General features: G+C 36.4%; 1 protein-coding gene across 1 annotated transcript in view; it reads left to right on the top strand.

Moving 5' to 3' along the window:
• Nucleotides 1–5964: 5964 nt before the first annotated feature.
• LOC5578862 overlaps nucleotides 5965–20805 on the top strand; it is a 33798-nt gene continuing 18957 nt past the window's right edge. Inside the window, exon 1 of the mRNA XM_001664021.2 lies at nucleotides 5965–6639. Within this exon, the coding sequence (XP_001664071.2) occupies nucleotides 6415–6639 (225 nt within the window). The 5' untranslated portion in view covers nucleotides 5965–6414. The remainder of the gene's footprint in view (nucleotides 6640–20805) is intronic.

Below are 20805 nucleotides of genomic sequence, written 5' to 3'. Positions count from 1 at the left end.
GGGTAATGAAATTCGGTGTTGTGCTACATTCTGGGTGGTGGCATTCGGGCTGATGGCATTCGGGGTAATGTGATTCGGGGTAATGGAGTAGAATCGTTCTTAGAAACTCTTACAGGAATCTCTGAAATCGCCTAAAAAATCTGGTACAATCCCTGGCATCATTTATGAAGAAAATCTTAGAAGTTTTTAAACATGAATATCAGGATGGTTAACAGGTGGAATTTATGGTATGATCCATGTCGGAATTATTTAAAGAATACGTTTTATGATGTATACATGAATTCTACGAGAGTTTAAGATGAGTCCATGGAGAAATTATTAGCGGAATCTCTGGAGGCATCCTCAGAATGATACTAGTTGAAATCCGTGGAGAAACATCAAATTCTTGGAGAAACCATTTGAAGGATATCTTTAAGAATTCCTGAAGCAATAGCTTAATATTTTCTTAAGCATTTTAAGATTTTATTTTTATCAAATATACGTTCAATGGAACGGCGATGGCAGCGTGGTCCGACACACAAGTCTAATCTGAGTTTAATCTAGTATTTTTGAATGCAAAGTCTTAATCAATAATAATTACAGTTTTCATAGAAAATTGAAGTGAGTAGCAGGCTTGGTTTTTGGTGGAAGCGTAAATGTAACAAAAAATGAAGAATATTGATGTATACAAATATACAGCAATGACAAAATGTTGGTTTTTGGGCCCAGATAGCCGTAGCGGTAAACGCGCAGCTATTCAGCAATACCATGCTGAGGGTCGTGGGTTCGAATCCCACCGGTCGAGGATCTTTTTGGGTTGGAAATTTCCTCAACTTCCCAGGGCATAGAGTATCTTCGTACCTGCCACACGATATACGCATGCAAAAATGGTCATTGGCATAGTAAGCTCTCAGTTAATAACTGTGGGAGTGCTCATAAGAACACTAAGCTGAGAAGCAGGCTCTGTCCCAGTGGGGACGTAACGCCAGAAAGAAGAAGAAAATGTTGGTTTTAACATTAGCTTATAGCTCACTCGATATCGATTTATGACTGCAAACGCTTGCATTGCTTTGGAAAATGTTTATTGCAGTTAATAAACCATGTTTTTAATAAAAATTGGAAAAATAAATGCGCGCCAATTGTCAATTATATATTAGCCCAATGGCAACAATTATAGGGAACCTACAATCAAGAACACTCGTGACAGAAGCAAATTTGCGACTAGTCGCTAGTCAATTAGCTACAAAAATGATACAGAGAAAATGGAAATCTCTCATCGAATTTGACTATGACATGGCTGAAATTAAATTGTACAAGGAGTGGCGTATGATTCTGCTGATAAATTCCTCGATTATTGCTGATGCAGGAACAGCAGGAACACACTCAACACCCTCTAAATCAGTGATTCCCCAAGTGGGCAAATTCGCCCCCCTGGGGGCGATTTTCAGGTCCAGGGGGGCGAAAATTTGTAAAATGAAATTTGGGGGGCGAAAATACTAAAAAGGGGGCGAAAGTGGGAGAAACTGAAAACTACGAATCATTTTGACAAGATACTCAATTTGATAGGAGAAAATATTCTAATAATCTGAAGATTCCACATCTAAATCTTTCTCTCTATTTGTTTGTACCTTTTAATTTTTTCTTTCAAAATCAGGATTGACAAAACTTGGATACAGAATATATGTTTGTAAAGCATTCAGTTTTTATGCATAAGTGCTAAAATTCGCTATGAATTATGAATTGGGGACTGAAATTTTCCCAAAACATAACGTATTGAAAACTATATTAAATATGTGTAGTCTGAGATATTTTGAAAGTGTTTTTAAAGTGATCAATTTCATTTAATTAGGGTAAGTGTACCAGTTATGGCCATAGTGGTTCCCTATTTGGCCATACGGGATAACTTGGATGTCTTCACATTTTGAAAGGTTTTGTATGATTTAGCAGTAAGATATAAGATCTATCTTGATGTTAAAACAATCGAAAAGATTAAAAATGTAAAGGTTATCGAAATTTCACATATGGCCAAATAGGGAACCACTATAGCCATAACTGGTACACTTTCCCTATTAAACATTTTTAGATATTAGTTCAAGTTTTTGAACTGAATAAATTGATGTTCAATTAATAAAAGTACTTCAGAAATGGGCAGCTAATGTTATGATTATCAGCGGGTCCTCACAAGCAAAGTTTTCGACAAAACTTGTTAGTTACTTATAGCACAAACTATGAAACAAAAATCTAAAAATATTGTTTGCAAAAATCAGGTGCCAAAGTTGAAACTAATTATTACCGAAGACGTTAATCATGTAACTAAAAATAGATTTGAAGAATTATCGGATAAAAACATCCAGGTTTTAAGAAAAAATACATTTTTTTAAACAAATGTTCTTACATTGCATTGCTAGTGGAATTTTTTTTTTTTTTGGTTTACCAATGTTCTTTTTTAAGTTTTGTAGTTTTGAAATGGTCAAACATGTATTTCACAAAATTCCCAATCAAATTAATAAGTTTCGAAATTCAGAAAGTTAGCCAAATATATTTAGTGCCGTAAAAACTGGGTCAGTAGCATGTAATACACTAGGGTTGTTTGCTGTTATGAACTGCTTATCAGTTTATCATTTAAAAAAAAAAAAGGATCGTTTATTGAAATTTAGGAAAATATATCTTGATTATATTACGCAGATCTGCAGATAGATCTTGCTTTAAAATCACATATGTTTAGCATTTTTACATCAGTAAACTTGATAACTTAATCAATCTTTGATTACTTATGATAATATATTGGTCTTAATTTTAGAAAAGTAGAGCGTCTAATATAAATATTTTAAAAACATATTAGGGGGGCGATTCCAAAAATGTATTGGCCTCAGGGGGGCGAAAGTCAAAAAAGTTTGGGAAACACTGCTCTAAATGAATAAAATTATTGATGCACAATCACACTTTTTGGCAACCTTAGCAACCAGTTCATACATCCCTTAACACCACAGTTGACACACTCGCATTTTTATTTTGTCAAACAACTATTGAACTGAAACGAAACGTTTGAAAATTGAAATTTCTATATATTCCACGAGCGAAAATTGACAGACTTACGAAAAACACAACCGTTCGGCATCACAACTTACTGTGATCTCCTCAATTATACGATGTCTCGAAATTGTGGAAAAACAGAACTCGAATAAAAATATCATGATTTATTTGTCATTTGTCATAAATGGTCGAAAATAATGTTTTTATTTATTATTACAAGAAACGGAATACACAGACGTAACAGCTAGAATAATTATAAATTATTAATAAATAAATAATGGTTTTCAGTTGGCATATATTCCCGAAAAATGTAAAACCGGCAATGTTGTACCAATTTCAATACCGAGCAAAATTCCTGCCGGCGCTTCTAACTTCAGCTTGCTTTCAGTGGACATTCGACAACTCTTCAACTTATTACGTGTAACGAATTTAGTTTGAGCCAAAAAATTTGATGGTTTTTCAACAGGTTCTGCTATTTTAAAATAGAAAATCATCCAACAGTGTTTAGCTTGGAAGTTTGATTGTGAAACTAAAAAACTTTCTATTTCCAGAACTGTTTTAGGTATTTCTTCGTAAGGTATCTCCTGATGCTTTCAAAATTTCATTATATAGACATTTTTTCATTATGAAAGTGGCGTCAATGAATTGGTCTGGTCTGATGAATTAAAGCAGCTAAGACTTATTCTATATAAAAATTCAACTTGACGGCATTATAGCAAAATATTTGAAATTTCTGTATCCAATCTTGAAAATATCGAAATTAAGACTTAAGTACAAGTTTTTTGATTTTCAAACAAATATTAAGGGTGATCATGATGTATGATGTATCTATATGTACTACTGTTGTAGCACCAAGAAAAACGCTCCTCTTATTGACCAGTCCCGAGGAGGAAAGAAGAACTCGCAATAATTATGCATACCATATTTTGGTATCATACCACAATTAGGTATTGTTCAGTTATCAATACCTCATTTTGGTATACAAATGGTATTTGAAACAAATGTTTGAAACAATTAAAAATACTTCATTTTGGAATTCGATAGCTATTGGGGACTGCTGGAGGTATTGAACTATTATTGAAAAATTTACTTTTATATGAAAACCATCAAGTATTGTTTAGGTAGGGAAAGTGTACCAGTTATGGCAATAGTGGTTCCCTATTTGGCCATATGTGAAATTTCGATGACTTTCACATTTTTAATCTTTTTGAATGTTTCAACATCAAGACTAGTAAAACACACAAAACTTTTCAAAATGTGAAGACATTCAGATTATCACGTATGGCGAAATTGGGAACCACTATGGCCATAACTGGTACATCTACCCTATAACAATACCTGATCTAATTATCAGTTTGGTATTTGTAGAATATGCAGAAGGTATTATTTGAGGTATTATACCTCTTATGCAGGGCTCATTCATACCTCATTCAGGTTGTAAGTATTGGAGATTACCTGGTATGGAATACCTCAATTTAGTATTCAGTAATTATTTTATTCTGCTCGAGGTGCGTTCTCACCCTTATCGAGTCTCAAGATTGTCTGAGTCATAACACGGATAATTCTGCAATTAAATTGGCGCAATGACCCATCCCTGCCATGAAATTCACCTAATAAGTACATGACCGTAAATCACACGTTGAAAGACATGGCGCTTGTTCGCAATTTTAAATCTCTTTGTTTACACTTTTATTAGCATGCTTGACAAAGTGCCATGCTATTCGGGGAACCAATTCCGGTTTTCCCATTACCCACGCAAGTCTAGTAGCAACATTATTTGTTATATGTTCAAACAGTGTAAAGCCCATCCTTCGACATGTGGATATACCTGCCTACAGGTGTACCAATCTACTGTTTTGTTGTGATTACTCATTTCATCGACTATCGTCCACTGTTCTGTCAATACCGATATAATAACCGACGGCGTCATAACGTTTGATTGTGGTCCCCTGTAGTAAATGAGCTTCCATATGGGTTACCGTCCCTTCTTATTTAGCTGTATTCAAAGCCAATCTTGTGAGTGTGTTGGGACTGAAATATGTTCTAAGTTGGATATGGGAGAATAGTTGGGTTCATTCTCGTCTACGCAAATGAAATAACCCGACAAGTGGGAAATCCACATTTAACTTGGCATTCGTTTGATGCTTCACGTAGTATAGTGACATTGTGAAAGGGGGATATATCATTTACCATCAAATGTGATTGATTATTAAGTTAGTTGAATTAAACACATTGACTAAAAGACAAGAAGACAAGAAGACAAGAAGACAAGAAGACAAGAAGACAAGAAGACAAGAAGACAAGAAGACAAGAAGACAAGAAGACAAGAAGACAAGAAGACAAGAAGACAAGAAGACAAGAAGACAAGAAGACAAGAAGACAAGAAGACAAGAAGACAAGAAGACAAGAAGACAAGAAGACAAGAAGACAAGAAGACAAGAAGACAAGAAGACAAGAAGACAAGAAGACAAGAAGACAAGAAGACAAGAAGACAAGAAGACAAGAAGACAAGAAGACAAGAAGACAAGAAGACAAGAAGACAAGAAGACAAGAAGACAAGAAGACAAGAAGACAAGAAGACAAGAAGACAAGAAGACAAGAAGACAAGAAGACAAGAAGACAAGAAGACAAGAAGACAAGAAGACAAGAAGACAAGAAGACAAGAAGACAAGAAGACAAGAAGACAAGAAGACAAGACGACAAGATGATAAAACAAACATTACACGAAGTACTTTAAAGAGCCACTGACCTAAAGAATGAACCCAAACAACCCATACTGGGGGTAATTTCTTCTAAACAATCGTCGCCTCAAAATGGCCTGAAAGTTCACCCAAGCATGTAGTCGCGAAACCACGCAAAACGTAATGTAATAAATATAGCTGCCCTCCACACCGCTACTCATTCATGTGTAGTTGTTGAATGGCAAGCCGATGATCTTTACTCGGCATAAACATAAGGCGACGCCACTCGTTCGGTTGAATTTCGCATTATTTGTGTTTCGATCGTCGACGGAAACCGACGGAAGCCGCTTCTGCTAGCATTGGACTGATCGTGTCGGTGATTTTTGCGCTTCGTTCAAAGATCTGTCCCATTCACCATTTATATCATCGAGTCACCGATTAAGCAAGTGCTTGCTAGTAAGATTCTATTAGGAGAAATTAGTGATTGCCTTCATTAATAAGATTGTATCTCGGTGAAAAAGTTAACTGGACGCCGAGAAGTGTCAGAACCGGTTTCAAAGGAATTTATTATCGTCTCGTGAATCCGTACTGTGAAGTGATGCAACTCTGAAGTCTGTAAATATCGAAAAAGCAGTTGTTTCCAGCAACACGTGAAAGCAAGAACTAGAAATCGATTTTTTAGTTAATAACGTCATCGGGTTAGAAGACAAACGACACGAAAATGTCCAACACAAATGAAAACGACACTGTGGAGATTGTTATTGAAGAAACGGCCGAAAACAGTATTAGCAACGAAACGGAACCGAAACCAACAGCCGCCGTGACTCCAGTAGTACCGGAAAAGGTTCCAAAGCAGGAAGCCAGAAAGCCAACCGGCGGTGGTGGAAATGCTCGGGGTCGACAGTTGAAGCCTGACTCTAATGGGACGCGTGCCCGTTCAAGCAGTGTAAGTACGCGACAGTATGCAATTCTTTATCACCAGAAACGAATCTCTTCGAAGTGGACAATGCAGTTGGCTTGTGTTTTATGCGAATTTGGGGTCGTAAGTGCATCAAAGCGAAACGTTGAACACGCAACGAAGCACGAATTTATACTTTTATAATTATCGTTCGAAGAAATAACATTGCAAAGTAAAAAATCCTAATCTATTTTGAAATCAATTGCACATTATATGAAGGCTTCGTCATTTGACGATGCAATAACATTTTATATATCTGAAGTAACTGAAGTAAACCAGTGGACACCAACTCTTACAGGAAGTCTTTTATTTGCGAATTCAGATAATGCACCTGCGGAATCCAAACGATTTGACAGAAGCTTTTAATTATTCTTACAATGTATATTGGGAAATCATAATAAATTTCATTCTTTAAACCTTCATGCCAACAATAATGCCAATTGCTTTTTAACGCTCACAGAAGCAAGCACAGTTGAATAGCCCTTAGGTTTGTTTGAACAAATCATACTTGTTGCCCGTAAAATTTGGTGAGTGTTCGAATGTCCATGTCGGAATCCAAACTGTTCTTTGAAAAAAAAAATTAATTATCGTTTTTGTGATTGTGTTAGAAAAAAAAATCTTTTTTCAAAATAATTACTAATCAAGGAAAACAACGGCAGAAATTTTGTGTGGTTTGAAAATTGGTACAACATGTCATTTTAATATGTTTAACTAAGTATTCCAATTGATAACATTTGAAAAATATTGAAAAATATATCAAGCAAAATCGAAAGATTTTTTATGTCTAGGATTAGGATGTAAAAAAACTCACATTTTCAGATTGAATGTTTGGATTAATTATTTTCTCGTTCTTCTTCTTGGCATTAACGTCCCCACTGGGAAGCTTAGTGCTCTTATGAGCACTTCCACTATATCGTGAATCAGGTACGATTATACTCTATGCCCAGGGAAGTCAAGGAAATTTCCATTACGAAAAGATCTTGGACCGACCGCGAATCGAACCCAGACACCTTCAGCATGGCTTTGTTTTGTAGCCGCGGACTCTAACCACTCGGCCAAGGAGGGCCCCACAAGAATTTTTAAATTAAATTCTCATTTATTTCTAACCAGTCCCCCAATGATTGTTGAAAACGTTCTCTTGATTGGAAATGGTTCTTAAATTCCCAGTAAGTTGAGATTCAATTGGATAAGTGAAACCTGAATTGATTTCTTTGTAATTTTAAACTGCTTAGCAAGGTTCTCTCAACAGAATAAAATATTTTTTTAAATTGAATCGCGAGTACGTGTGAGGATTGTTTCCAGAAGAAAACCATAGAGGAAGTCTTGGAAGAATTGCAGGACAAGATTTTGAGTCAATCCCTGGAAAAATCCATGGAATCCCGACCAGAGGAAATTGTGTTTTTTTTTTTTTGTTATTTTAACTACTAACCAGCCAAAATTAAAACATAATTTGTTTTAGTCACATTTCGGAAATCTATGGAGTAAATATTAGAGGAATCACTGGAGGAACTTATAGAGTAAATTCAGAAGGAATTCCTCTCCTTAATAAATGTAACAAATCCTGAAACAATTTCTTTAGAAATCTGTGCAATAATTAGTATTTTTTTTTCTGAAGAAATCTTAAAAGGAATTCATCGATGAATCTATGAGACAATCCATGAACCATATGATTTTTGTCGTATTTAATGACTCAATTTTTTTTAATAATCTCTAAAAGAATCTAAAGAAGTTTTTCACCGGAATAATTTCTAGAGAAATTCCTGAAAGAATCTCTGGAAAAATTTTTTAAGCAATTCCTAATAGAATCAGTATTTCCTGTAGGAATGTCTTGAGGAATTCCTGAAGGAATCCTTGGATTTTAAAGGATTCTGTAAAGAAAGTTCTAGTAGAATCTTGGGAATGTTTTATAGAGAAACTCTTGAAGAAATCTTTGGAAGAATTTTTGGAGGTATCCCTGAAAAATCTCTGGGAAGAGAACCTGAACGATGTTTTCAAAGAGATCTCTTTAAGGATAAATCCTTTTCTTGAGGAATATCTGTAGGGATGTCTAATGAGATGTTTTGTGGAATTTCTGAAAGAACTGGAGAAGTTTCTGAAAAAATCATTCAAAGAATTTTTATTTTATGTTTCCAGCAATCCCAGAAATTATTTTTGACGCAATCTCTTGAGGAATTCTTGGAAAAAGTCGTGGGAGAGATTCTGTTACATTTCCAGAAGTATGTAATGTCAGAAGACTTCCCTGGAGGAAGAGTTTTAGGGACAATTTCTGGATTATTTTCTAGAGAAATCGCTGAAGAAATATCTAAAGCAATGTCTCCAAAACTTTTTTAACTGGGGCGAAAGTCCCTCCTTCAGGTATTTTTATTTATACCCTATAATTTAGAATCGTCCTCCTGATATGTAATTTATGTTTTTGTAAAAAAAAAACTACTACACTGTATTTATCTATTATTATTATTATTATTATCTTTATTAACGAGATTTGCAGCCCGAGGCTGGCTCATCTCGGTCGATTCTGATCTACAAATCAATTAGTCAACATAAGTGTACCAAATTTTGATTAAATTAACTGGAGGAGTACTTTAAATGTGATTAAAATGTAACCCATTTTTTTTTATTTTCAAGCGTATGTGGTCGGTGTTCAGACAGGCTGGAGCTGGGAATATATTGGACTTGTAAATTCTGATCTTTTTGATGCTAATTTGATACAAATATGTTATCAAGTAGGAACAGAAAGGAAAAAAAGCTGAACATCATTGACAGTAGTGGATTCCTGTAAGATCTATAAAATTTAGATCTCTGTCAGTTTTTTTTGCGATTTTTGCATTTTATTTTATGAAATTTCTCATAATGCATTTATTTTATCAAAAATGGCAAAGGGGAAATTTTCTGAGATCTTTTTATATTAGATTTATGTTTAAAGTCATACAATCATCAATTTTCTCTTGAAGAAATTACCTAGTAAATATTTCCTGCTATCCAGGTGAAGAGCAGTATTAAATTTACTTTAAAAATATTTTGATTTAAAAAAATGAAGTTAATTGAGCAAAAAAACAATAGTACCGTAATCCGGGGTATCATTGATCAGCGGGGTAACATTGATCGGAATGACTCATCTCGTAAAAAGTTCGGATCATCATTTATTGGAGGAACATTTCCAAACCATGAATGGTGCTTTGCTTTCTCATATTCATAAGCTAATGAAAGTGAAGATTTTTGCAAAAATTGCGTTTACCTTATGCGAAAATTTGTCAACTTTTCGAAACAATGATTTCAATGGTTAAGGATTACACTACCGAAGATTCATGTCTCACATAAGTTCTGCAAACGATATGAATAACAAAAATGCGATTCTCACTAAAAATGACATCGCCAAAAATGATTCTGTTGTCAAAACTTTCATAAGTATGCTCAATTAGGCAACATTAACGAGTTACTGTTAAGAATGCAGAACTCCATTAGGTAATTGCCTACATTTTGGCGTATTCCGTGGTTCAAGGTGTTTTAATTTTAAAATAACTACAAAAGTAAATAACTTGTAAGCGTTTGGCCTTCATATTCGGCTTCAGAGGCCATGATTTAAGTAAGTAACGCCATTTTCAATATTCCCGAACGTTGTTTACATAGGTGATCAATGTTACCCCATATCAGCTAAATCAAAAAGTCGCTCAAGCTATGGATGGCAGTACTTGTTTTAAAAATATAAAATTGTCAACATTTGCATTTTCTAACGAAATATTTAATAAATATTCAAAAAAATGATCAATATTACCCCCGATTACGGTAAACCTTTTTAAAATCTCATGGATATTTTCTTCGGGATACAGGCTTCAACTTGTAGGTGAAGCATTGAAATGGCATAATGAGAAAAAATAGTAATATTGCGGCATTTTAGGGCTGACCATAAATCTCGTAGTTATTGTTTTGTAATTTCAGAGCCCCGCCACCCTCGTAGCCTCGTCCATACATTTTTCTTTTTAAATTTTTTTGGGCCATAGGGCGGTCCATTTATAACGTAAGGCAATTTTTGGGGTTTTTCAACTCCCGAAATTTACCTTCTCCCCCCATGATAAGATTTTTTGTATTAAAATAAGAAATCAATTTTATGGCGGGTAAGAAATCTCAACAACCCTTTTAACAATGTTCTACAAAATTCATGCCAAAGAAGCTAAGAAAGAAGAGGTTATAAACTTTCGGTTCGTGCGCTGAGGTTGAATTTATGGCTTATAGTTAATTAGTTATAAGATTAGCAAATCAAAATATTTAAAATTGTGCATAACTCACTTAGCAGTGATTTCTAACCCTACATTCCTTGGACAGTTTCTCATATCTCGAGAAGACCTATCTACCCTAAAAATATCTGCACTCTGGAACCAAACACCCTGTTTAAATTAATATCTCGTCAAAATTAACATACACAGCAAAAACATATGTATTATACCACGTCATTTTAGATGAACATTATCTGCGAAAATATGGTTAAAAATAACTTTTAAGTTTCGAGCATTGAAACTGAAGTAGTAAAAAATATTTAAAAAAATTAAAGAGAAGTAATGTAAAGAAAAAACGTAAAATAGTCGGTGTAATAGAAAACTTATGTAAAATTGCTGCAGGTTGGTTTTTAATTTAATCACTAAAATTTAATAATCAAATATCATATCTATCGATTTTATTGATGTTTTCGGTAAACAAATAAAACATTGATTTATCGTTTGCGTGACGTTTCGGCCTACTGCACTATTTCGGCCATCTTCAGGCGCATATCGATCACCTCTGAAGATGGCCGAAATATTGCAGTAGGGAGAAACGTCACGCAAACGATAAATCAATATTTTATTTGTTCACCGAAAAACATCAATTAAATCGATAGATATCAATCAACAGTGATTAAACCCAAAAAAAAATCAGATATCATGTTTAAGTCATGTTCAATTGACTTACCAACCGTTGAATACGAGACAAGATCATACGAGAACGGAAATATAACTTATTAAGTGGGTCTGGAAAAGGAATAGACGAATGATGAAAATTCGGAATACAGAAGCACTTAACGAATAAAAGCATGAGGTATACGTATTAATTAAATAAAGCAAAAAAAGCAATAAAAAATATTAATATTGAACACACATAGTTCACCCAAATTCACGGGTGGCGTTATTTTGGCTACTGAAATATTTTGAGTATGTTTCGGAAAATTCCGTCAGAGCACATTAAGATTTTTTTCTTTATACTTAATAGAGAAACATCATGAGTGCTCCATCAAATAAAATCCTGCCGTTGGTTTTGCTTTGAGAATTGTTCCAGGAGTGATGTTTAGCATTTTAGTTTCTAATGAAAACAAATTTGCGAGTCAATTTCCGCAATTATATGAAAGTTGTGTTCAACTTTCAAAACACTCAAATTATCAAAAAAAAAAAATGGTTTTAAATGAGAAAAAAAATCTTTTAGTCTCAGTTTTACTGAGGCATAAAATTATTTTTTTCCCTAGTCTGTAGAGTCTTTCAACCACTGCTTCCATTATTTAAGAATATTTTGGATTGACCCATATTTTATTTGGTGCTCGCCAAATATCATTTCACAATTGGGATGTGATAGACATTGGTTGATGTGGCACACTGTCCCAACTGGGCACAACTCATTTTGAAAAGTCTATTGCCCCAAGGACTGCTCATTTTTATAAAGTGGATACCTTGTGCATGCAATCTTCTTAATTTTTCATTGAAATCGCAATAGTTTTTCTGTACATCGTTAGGCTAATTTTGTACACTATTGTAATAATAGGAAAGCCATAAAAATAAATAAATTCCACACTTATAAAACACAAAGTTTAGAACAGTCGATTTTTGGAGGTTATCAAAATCAAAGATTATTAGAAATTTTTCGGAAAATTCGAAAATCTATATATTTGATTTTCAACAAAGGCTTGTTCTTTGAAAGCATCATCAATCAGAAACCTGCTGAAAATATCAAGTTATTTTTGGAGCAACAATTTTCCAGATATCGTAAAATCATTTTTCACCGTTTTTTTTTTGAATAACATATTTTAAATTTAAGTGGAACAAAGCACAATGACAATCATTGAAATTGGAAACACTGCTGTAAAGAAATCGAATTTATTTCCCATGTATTGTTTTCATAATGTGTTACTCTGAGATCACCCTTCAAAATATTTGGAGGATACCGCTTACAATTAGCTGTTTATCGATAAATATGCGTACAAGATTTTAAAAGTATGAAATTTTTTAATAAAACGACCGAAAAGAGAAAAAATGTACCTAAGAATGCGGGTAGGACTCGCCATTTAGCTCTCTGCTATACAAATATAGTTTCTTATTATGAAAATTTATTGGCTTTTCTCGGTGAATACAATACCTATACTCAGAGTGAAAGGGAGTAACGAAAGTAATGAAATGACAAGATGGATAGAATCGCAAGCGAGCGACGAGAGAAATGAATAGAAGTTGAAAATTTGTTTTTAACAGAGGGCCATATGTGTGAACAACACAATCGAAACGACAAATCGTTGCCTAACGTCTTGGTCTCGAACGGCTAGATGTTGTAGTGTTGGTCACTACTAACACTAGACAGGCAAAAATTTGTCGCCTCGACCTGTTAACTATATTGTTCATTTCTCTCGTCGCTCGCTTGCGATTCTATCCATCTTGTCATTTCATTACTTTCGTTACTCCCTTTCACTCTGAGTATAGGTATTGTATTCACCGAAAAAAGCCAATAAATTTTCATAATAATAAAGTCATGCGGTGATTAAACCTTATAAATGCAAATATAATTTCTTTAGTAATCTAAACCAATTCTTAACACGATTTTTACTTTACTTTTTGGCTGGAAGTAAATGGATGCTGTTTTAGCAAATTTGGTCATAAGGTATAAACCACTAGAATGACCTAATGTCAGAGAACGGTGGAATATTATTGATTTTTTAAACCGCTACCTTTAGTAAAGAATACTAACATACAATTTGTTCATAAAAATGAAGATTTTTGTTATGCGAAAAATAATGCTTTACTTTGACGAACAGCTTTTCAAAGGAGTTTTTGGAAAAACTGTTTAGTTTTTCAACCAAAAGCATTTTGTAAAATCTTACAAAATATTAATAAAATTGTAAAAAAAATAGTTGAACGATGCACAGAAAACCGATTTCAATTTTATTAATAAATTAAAAAAAATAGCAAGAAAAAAGTGTCCACTCTATAAAATGAACAGTGCTTATTAGGATTACTTTGCCAAATTCCTATGGGCTCCAATAACCCTTTCCTAAAAGTTAATATTATTTGATTAAGCAGTGCTCAGCAGTTTCATTTTCAACTTGACAAAAACGACATTCAGAGGATTGGATTTTTTCTATCTTTTAAAAATAATAACTACTTGGGCAGTGATCTGTCATTAAAACCGGTTATTGACCTAAATTTTCCTTTATTAACCTATGCGTACCCAACGTCTATTTTTGAGGATTTTCAAATATTCAATCAGCTGTTAAAAAGTCATTTTTCAACCGATTTTCTTGAAACCAATGGCATGCGATCCAGATTTGTCTAAATTTGCAAGGGCCGCAAAACGGAACCGGTTCACCTAATGGTTCCGGAGTTATTCCGGATTCCGTTGGGGTCAGAACCTGTCGAAATACGAATTTTCAAACAATTTAACTTCTTTACTCGTGCTATTCGATATGTTTATACATAAAACACTATCAATATATATAATCATATACAAATAAGTGTTAATGACCTCTTTGGACACGACAATCCGTTTACTTGTGCCAGATATGTTCCGGAAGTCCTGGGGGAGGTGGTCATTCCCACAATGTTATCAGAACCATTCGTGCGACACCTCAATCTTCATGATTTGTCATATAATGAGTGGAAATGGTTATAAGAAAGTTCATCGACCATTCGGGATTGACCTGGTCACACCGAACATGTTCCGAACACCCTGGCGGAAGTGGTCAATTCCACAATGCTGTATAAGCCGTTCGTGCGACATATCAAACTTCATGATTTGTGGAAACAATAACGAAAATAAATGTTCTGGACATCCATGACCATTCTGGACTGGGTTACACCGGACACATTCCGGATACCTCGAGGGAAATGGCCATTTTCTAAGTATTCCAAAACAATTCGTGCAACACGTCAAACTTCCAGATTTGTCAAATAATGAGTGGAAATGGTCCTTTGATAGTTCAACGACCATTCAGGACTGACCTGGCCACACCAGATATGTTCCGTACGGCCTGGCGGAAAAGGCCAATTCCACAATACTGTTCATGCGACATATCAAATTTAATTTTTGCGGCATTTTACACCGGTTTCAGGACCAATCAGGACGGGTTCCTTTGTATATAATCTGATTGCTTCAAGAGAAGTGGTCATAAGCTGAGTTTTTCCAAAACCATTCGTGTATACCTCATTTCGTTTAGATGAAATTGGAAACATTTCAGATGGTTTGTGACCATACCGAACAAAATCTGGATATCCCGAGTAGCGCACAATGTTTCCTTGAATCATGGATAAAATGTTCGCTTGTAAGAGTCAAACTTTGTTCTCTTTCTGGTCTAAACAATTTTTTTTTTCTTGTAAAGACCCCTACTACTCCTAGAAATAATTTCTGGCAACGCCACCGCATCATATAAATAAAACAACAAAAAAGATAATATTTAAGTTCTTTTATCGAAGATTTCAAGTTTTTTCTTAGTGATTCGATTATCCGGAGGATTCGATTATCCGGAGTGAAAAAAAATCGATACTCCGGATAATCGAGTCCGACCTGTACTTAGCATTACGTCCTCACTGGGACAGAGCCTGCTTCTCAGCTTAGTGTTCTTATGAGCACTTCCACAGTTATTAACTGAGAGATTTTTTTACTAAACTTGCCATTTTCGCATTCGTATCTCGTGCGGCAGGTACGATTATACTTTATGCCCAGGGAAGTCAAGGAAATTTCCATTACGAAAAGATCCTGGACCGTCCGGGAATCGAACCCAGACACCTTCAGCATGGCTTTGCTTGGTAGCCGCGGACTCTAACCACTCGGCTAAGGAAGGCTCCAACTGAACTGAGTAGGATTATAAAAGTTTCATGGATTTACTGGTATCAAATACATACATATAGGGTCGATGTACCAAATACATGTTGAATTTTGAAGCCGCATAACTAAGAACAAATATTCGTTTAAAATCGAAAAATAAAGCCAGTGTCATTATTTTTACGTCATTTGAAAGCTATTTACCTCGGTTTTGTGAAAAAAAAACATAAAAAATACGAAATCTCATTTTTTGGTATTTATTATCGCTTGTGTCACTACAGGTATACATGTGCCTTTGATACAAAGCAAAAAACAAATCAAAACCGTATTTTTACAAAACTTCTATATTTTTCCTTCAAAGTGTGGATTAAAAGCTTACGATTGATATAAAAAATTTCTTATTTCATTTTTTTTTTTGAAAAAGGTTTCTCTTACTATTGCTACTATAGGAATAAAAGATTTGCTATAGATGCAAGGGAGCTTAAATTATAAACTAAACTATACTTGGGTCATTTTTTTAACAAAATCGAATTTTTAACAAAATATCAATGGTACCTAAATAAATAGTTCCTGAGCCTCATGTCAAATAATATTTTGCAACGATTTATAGCAAAACGGCCATAAAAAGCCACTAGTGTGACTATAGGGGACTGTCTACTAAGGGAACACCGACCCTACACGAAATACGAATAATTTGAAAAAAAAATTCCATCAAATTTGCTTTATTTTCACGTTTTTCAGAATTTCCCGAGATCCCTGGATTTCCCGGGAAATTGTAATTGTATTTCCCGTTTCCCGGGAAATCCAATCCCGGGAAATTTTGAAACTCTAATAATCTGGTCGCACCTGCTCCTTGTGTGCTCTACTTCTTTCTTTCTTTTTTTACAATTTCGTCCACATTGATGGCAGCACAGTTAGCTTCAGTTTCAGCATCATCCGAGCCAGACAGTAATGACTTCAGATTGTGTTGTCAAGAATTATTTTGAAACGGTGCAACCTGTGCGTAGTGTACTCTATTTTTATCTCTCTTTTTACAATTTTGTCCACACTAATTTCTGAAAATTTCTTTTGGCCATTTCCACTCATTATTTGACGAATCGTGGGTTTTCAGTTGTTGTGCGAATTGTTTCGGAAAAACTTAGAAAATTGACATTTCCCTCGAGGTATCCGGAATATGTCCGGTGTACCCCGGTCCAGAATGGTCATGGATGTCCAGAACATTTATTTTCGTTATTGTTTCCACAAATCATGAAGTTTGATATGTCGCACGAACGGCTTATACAGCATTGTGGAATTGACCACTTCCGCCAGGGTGTTCGGAACATGTCCGGTGTGACCAGGTCAATCCCGAATGGTCGTTGAACTTTCTTATAACCATTTCCACTCATTATATGACAAATCATGAAGATTGAGGTGTCGCACGAATGGTTCTGATAACATTGTGGGAATGACCATCTCCCCCAGGACTTCCGGAACATATGTGGCACAAGTAAACAGATTGTCGTGTCCAAAGAGGTCATTAACACTTATTTGTATATGATTTTATATATTGATAGTGTTTTATGTATAAACATATCGAATAGCACGAGTAAAGAAGTTAAATTGTTTGAAAATTCGTATTTCGACAGGTTCTGACCCCAACGGAATCCGGAATAACTCCGGAACCATTAGGTGAACCGGTTCCGTTTTGCGACCCTTGCAAATTTAGACAAATCTGGATCGCATGCCATTGGTTTCAAGAAAATCGGTTGAAAAATGTTGGGTACGCATAGGTTAAGATTCAGTATGGATTTCACTATCTGACGTTTGAGCGGTGCCGTGTTATTTACGTGACCATGGCAACGAGTCAATTTGGCACCGCTTAAGGGGGCAGGATCCGTCATTGATTTCGGAATTTTCAAAAGTAGTTTTTTCGTTAAAAATAAAGTAAATTTACTGGAAAATGTGTTCTGTTTTCTGTTCTCCAACCGAAACACAGTGAACACATTTTCATCGAATAATTTTTAGTTTTGAACAGAAAAACTGCTTTTGAAGTTTCGATGATGACGATGATTACGATGACGCAGCGTTGATCGTTAAGCGTCAAATTAGTGAACTCTTGCATCGGTCCAAGGACCTCACTCGTTTCCATGGTCACGTAAATTACACGGCACCGCTCAAACGTCAAATAGTGAACTCGTGCATTGGACCATAGCCAGGGCTTTTGATAGGCTGGGTTTGATGAATCTTGTCGTTTGGATGTTTCCGCTAAGTTCCAATTGGATTCTTCATCCTGAGAGTGCACTCAAAAACACTACAGAACGGTTCAGAGCAGACAAAGCTCGAAACTGCAACCTGTCTTGCTAGATTGTAGACTATTTCATTTCCCTCAATTCCACAATGGCCGGGCACCAAGAACAAAGTAACATTGTTCCTATTAACCAATTACTTCAGATTAAGAATTCATTCCCACACTAACTATGATCGACATGCAAATGCCATTCAAAGCTGCTTGACTGTCCGAGAAAATACAGATCTTAGCAAACGTGTAGTTCCTTTTAAGTCAAACATTTATAAAGTCAATGATGGTCTGTAGTTGGCACGGTAAATGGCTAGGCGTGGCGTGCCATTGGAACCATTGAGTGATGGACGGCATTTCTCCGACATTATCGACGTCAGGACCTATCGTGGCGCTAACATCGATTCTGACCACTATCTGGTGATGGTGAAAAGGTGCCCAAAACTCTCCGTTGTTAACAACCTACGATACTGACAGCCGCCTCGGTATGACCTAGACCGGCTCAAGCAACCGGATGTCGCAGCGGCATACGCGCAGCACCTCGAGCCTGCACTACCGGAAGAGGGTAAGCTGGAGGAAGCCCCTCTTGACGTCTGCTGGAGAACAGTAAAAGCAGTCATCCACAATGCAGCTGAGAGCAACGTCGGGTACGTTTGACGGAGTCGATGGAACGATTGGTTCGACGAGGAATGTAGGCAGATTCTGGAGGAGAAGAATGCAGCGCAGCCGGTCATGCTGCAGCAAGAGACTCGACAGAACGTGGAACGTTATAGACGGAAACGGCACAGGCAATGAAGGACGAGACAACGGAGGATATGCCTTCGTCAGTACTGCGGGTGATGAAAACCAACCAAGCCCCACTTTGAGGGAGGTTTAGGATGCCATTCACCAGCTCAATAACAATAAAGCTGCTGGTAAGGATGGTATCAGAGCTGAACTCATAAAGATGGGCCCGGAGAGGCTGGCCTTTTGTCTGCACCGGCTGAGAGGCACAATCTGGGAAACAAAACAGCTACCGGAAGAGTGGAAGGAAGGGGTAATATGCTCCATCTACAAGAAAGGCGACAAGGTAGATTGTGAGAACTTCCGAACAATTACCATTCTAAATGCGGCCTACAAAGTATTATACCATATCATCTTCCGTCGTCTGTCACCTGCAGTAAACAAGTTCGTGGGAAGTTATCAAACCGGCTTCTGTCCAAAAATGTCGTGAATACCAGGTCCCAACGCATCACCTTTTCATCGATTTCAAGGCGGCATACGATAGTATCGATCGCGTAGAGCTTTGGAAAAGCTGGACGAGAACAGCTTTCCCGGGAAGCTCACGAGACTGATAAGAGCGGCGATGGAGGGTGTCCAAAATTGTGTGGAGTTTTCAGGCGAACACTCCAGTTCGTTTGGATCGCTACCGTGGATCCTTGCTGACGGCTGGCATAAACTGCCCATAACTGCATAACAGTCACATTCGACATTTTTGACAAATTGGAGTTAATACCATGGAGAGTCATCAAATGATAAATACTTTCGATCAACTTACTGAAATCTGTGAGATTGTTCTAGAAAATTCGAATAAAATACCTAGTTGTTTTGTCACATTGGTAATTATAACCGCATAACAGTCACATTGGGATTATAAATGAGCCTCATAATGTAATAGCAGTGAAATTTCTATCAGAATTATTTTCTGGCTATTCATCTAGTATGCGATATGAGTTGTACAAAATATCAGCCTCAAATTAGCACTTTTGAGTTCCTGGTATTTTTGGAAAATTTCAGTTTTCTCCCATACTGCCATAAAATGCAAACTTCTATTGCCATATACTCAATGCCTACTTTTGTCGAATGTTACAAATATGCAGTTATGGGCAGTAAATGTTAGTTGTTAAAAACGGTGGCGCATCATCGTGGAAGTCGGGCCTACGATGGCCTCCACAAGAAGCTGCGATCAACAATGATTCACAGCCGCACCAAATGTACCATGTACAAAACGCTCATAAGGTCGGTAGTACCCTACGGGCATGAAAGGTGGACGATGCTCGAGGAGGACCTGCAAGCACTTGGAGTCTTCGAACGTCGGTTGCTTAGGACGATCTTCGGCGGTGTGCAGAAAAATGGTGTGTGGCGGCGAAGGATGAACCATGAGCTCGCCCAACTCTAAGGCGAACCCAGTATCCAGAAGGTGGTAAAGATGGTGTTCACTTCAGATCCGGTTGGTACAAGAAGGCGTGGAGCGCAGCGAGCTAGGTTGGCGGATCAGTTGCGTATCGATTTGGCGAGCGTTGGGCAGAACCAAGGATGGAGAGATGCGGCCACGAACCGAGTATTGTGGTGTGAAATTGTTGATTCAGTGTTATCTGTTTAGATGTTAACTAAATAAATGAAAATGAAATGAAATGATGGCCTGTATTTCTGCTCGTAATACAATGGGACTGCGCCCCACAGTGATTAACAGGGCTGAAAACTCCAGCTTCGGTATTGTCACTCATATTTGACCCGTGCGACACAGTGCGTTGCTCCATACACAAAAATCATACTTCGAGTTATTTTATTCGGCGATAATAAGTATCCAGATGTGTTTTTAGATAGTATCCACTCTTGAAACAAGTATTGGTAAGATATTGCGCAGTTCCCACCTTATTGGACCCCGCACTTCAGAAATGCGGGCGGGTTCATAAGTGCGGAAACGTCAAACCCTTTGTTTTCGCCGTTGGCGGGCAAGAAAAGGCAATGAATCGGTTTCGCGCCAACGAAAATTGTTTTCTTTTTAGCAACAGCATGTGCTCTCAGCAGGGTTGCTAGCTTGTTTGTTTTATTTGTTTCACGAAAACTTTGCT

Source organism: Aedes aegypti, chromosome 2, assembly GCF_002204515.2.
Source record: "Aedes aegypti strain LVP_AGWG chromosome 2, AaegL5.0 Primary Assembly, whole genome shotgun sequence".
NCBI classification, from domain to species: domain Eukaryota; kingdom Metazoa; phylum Arthropoda; class Insecta; order Diptera; family Culicidae; genus Aedes; species Aedes aegypti.
The sequence above is the reverse complement of the archived record's forward strand: the minus strand, read 5'-3'. Positions and strand labels throughout refer to the sequence as shown.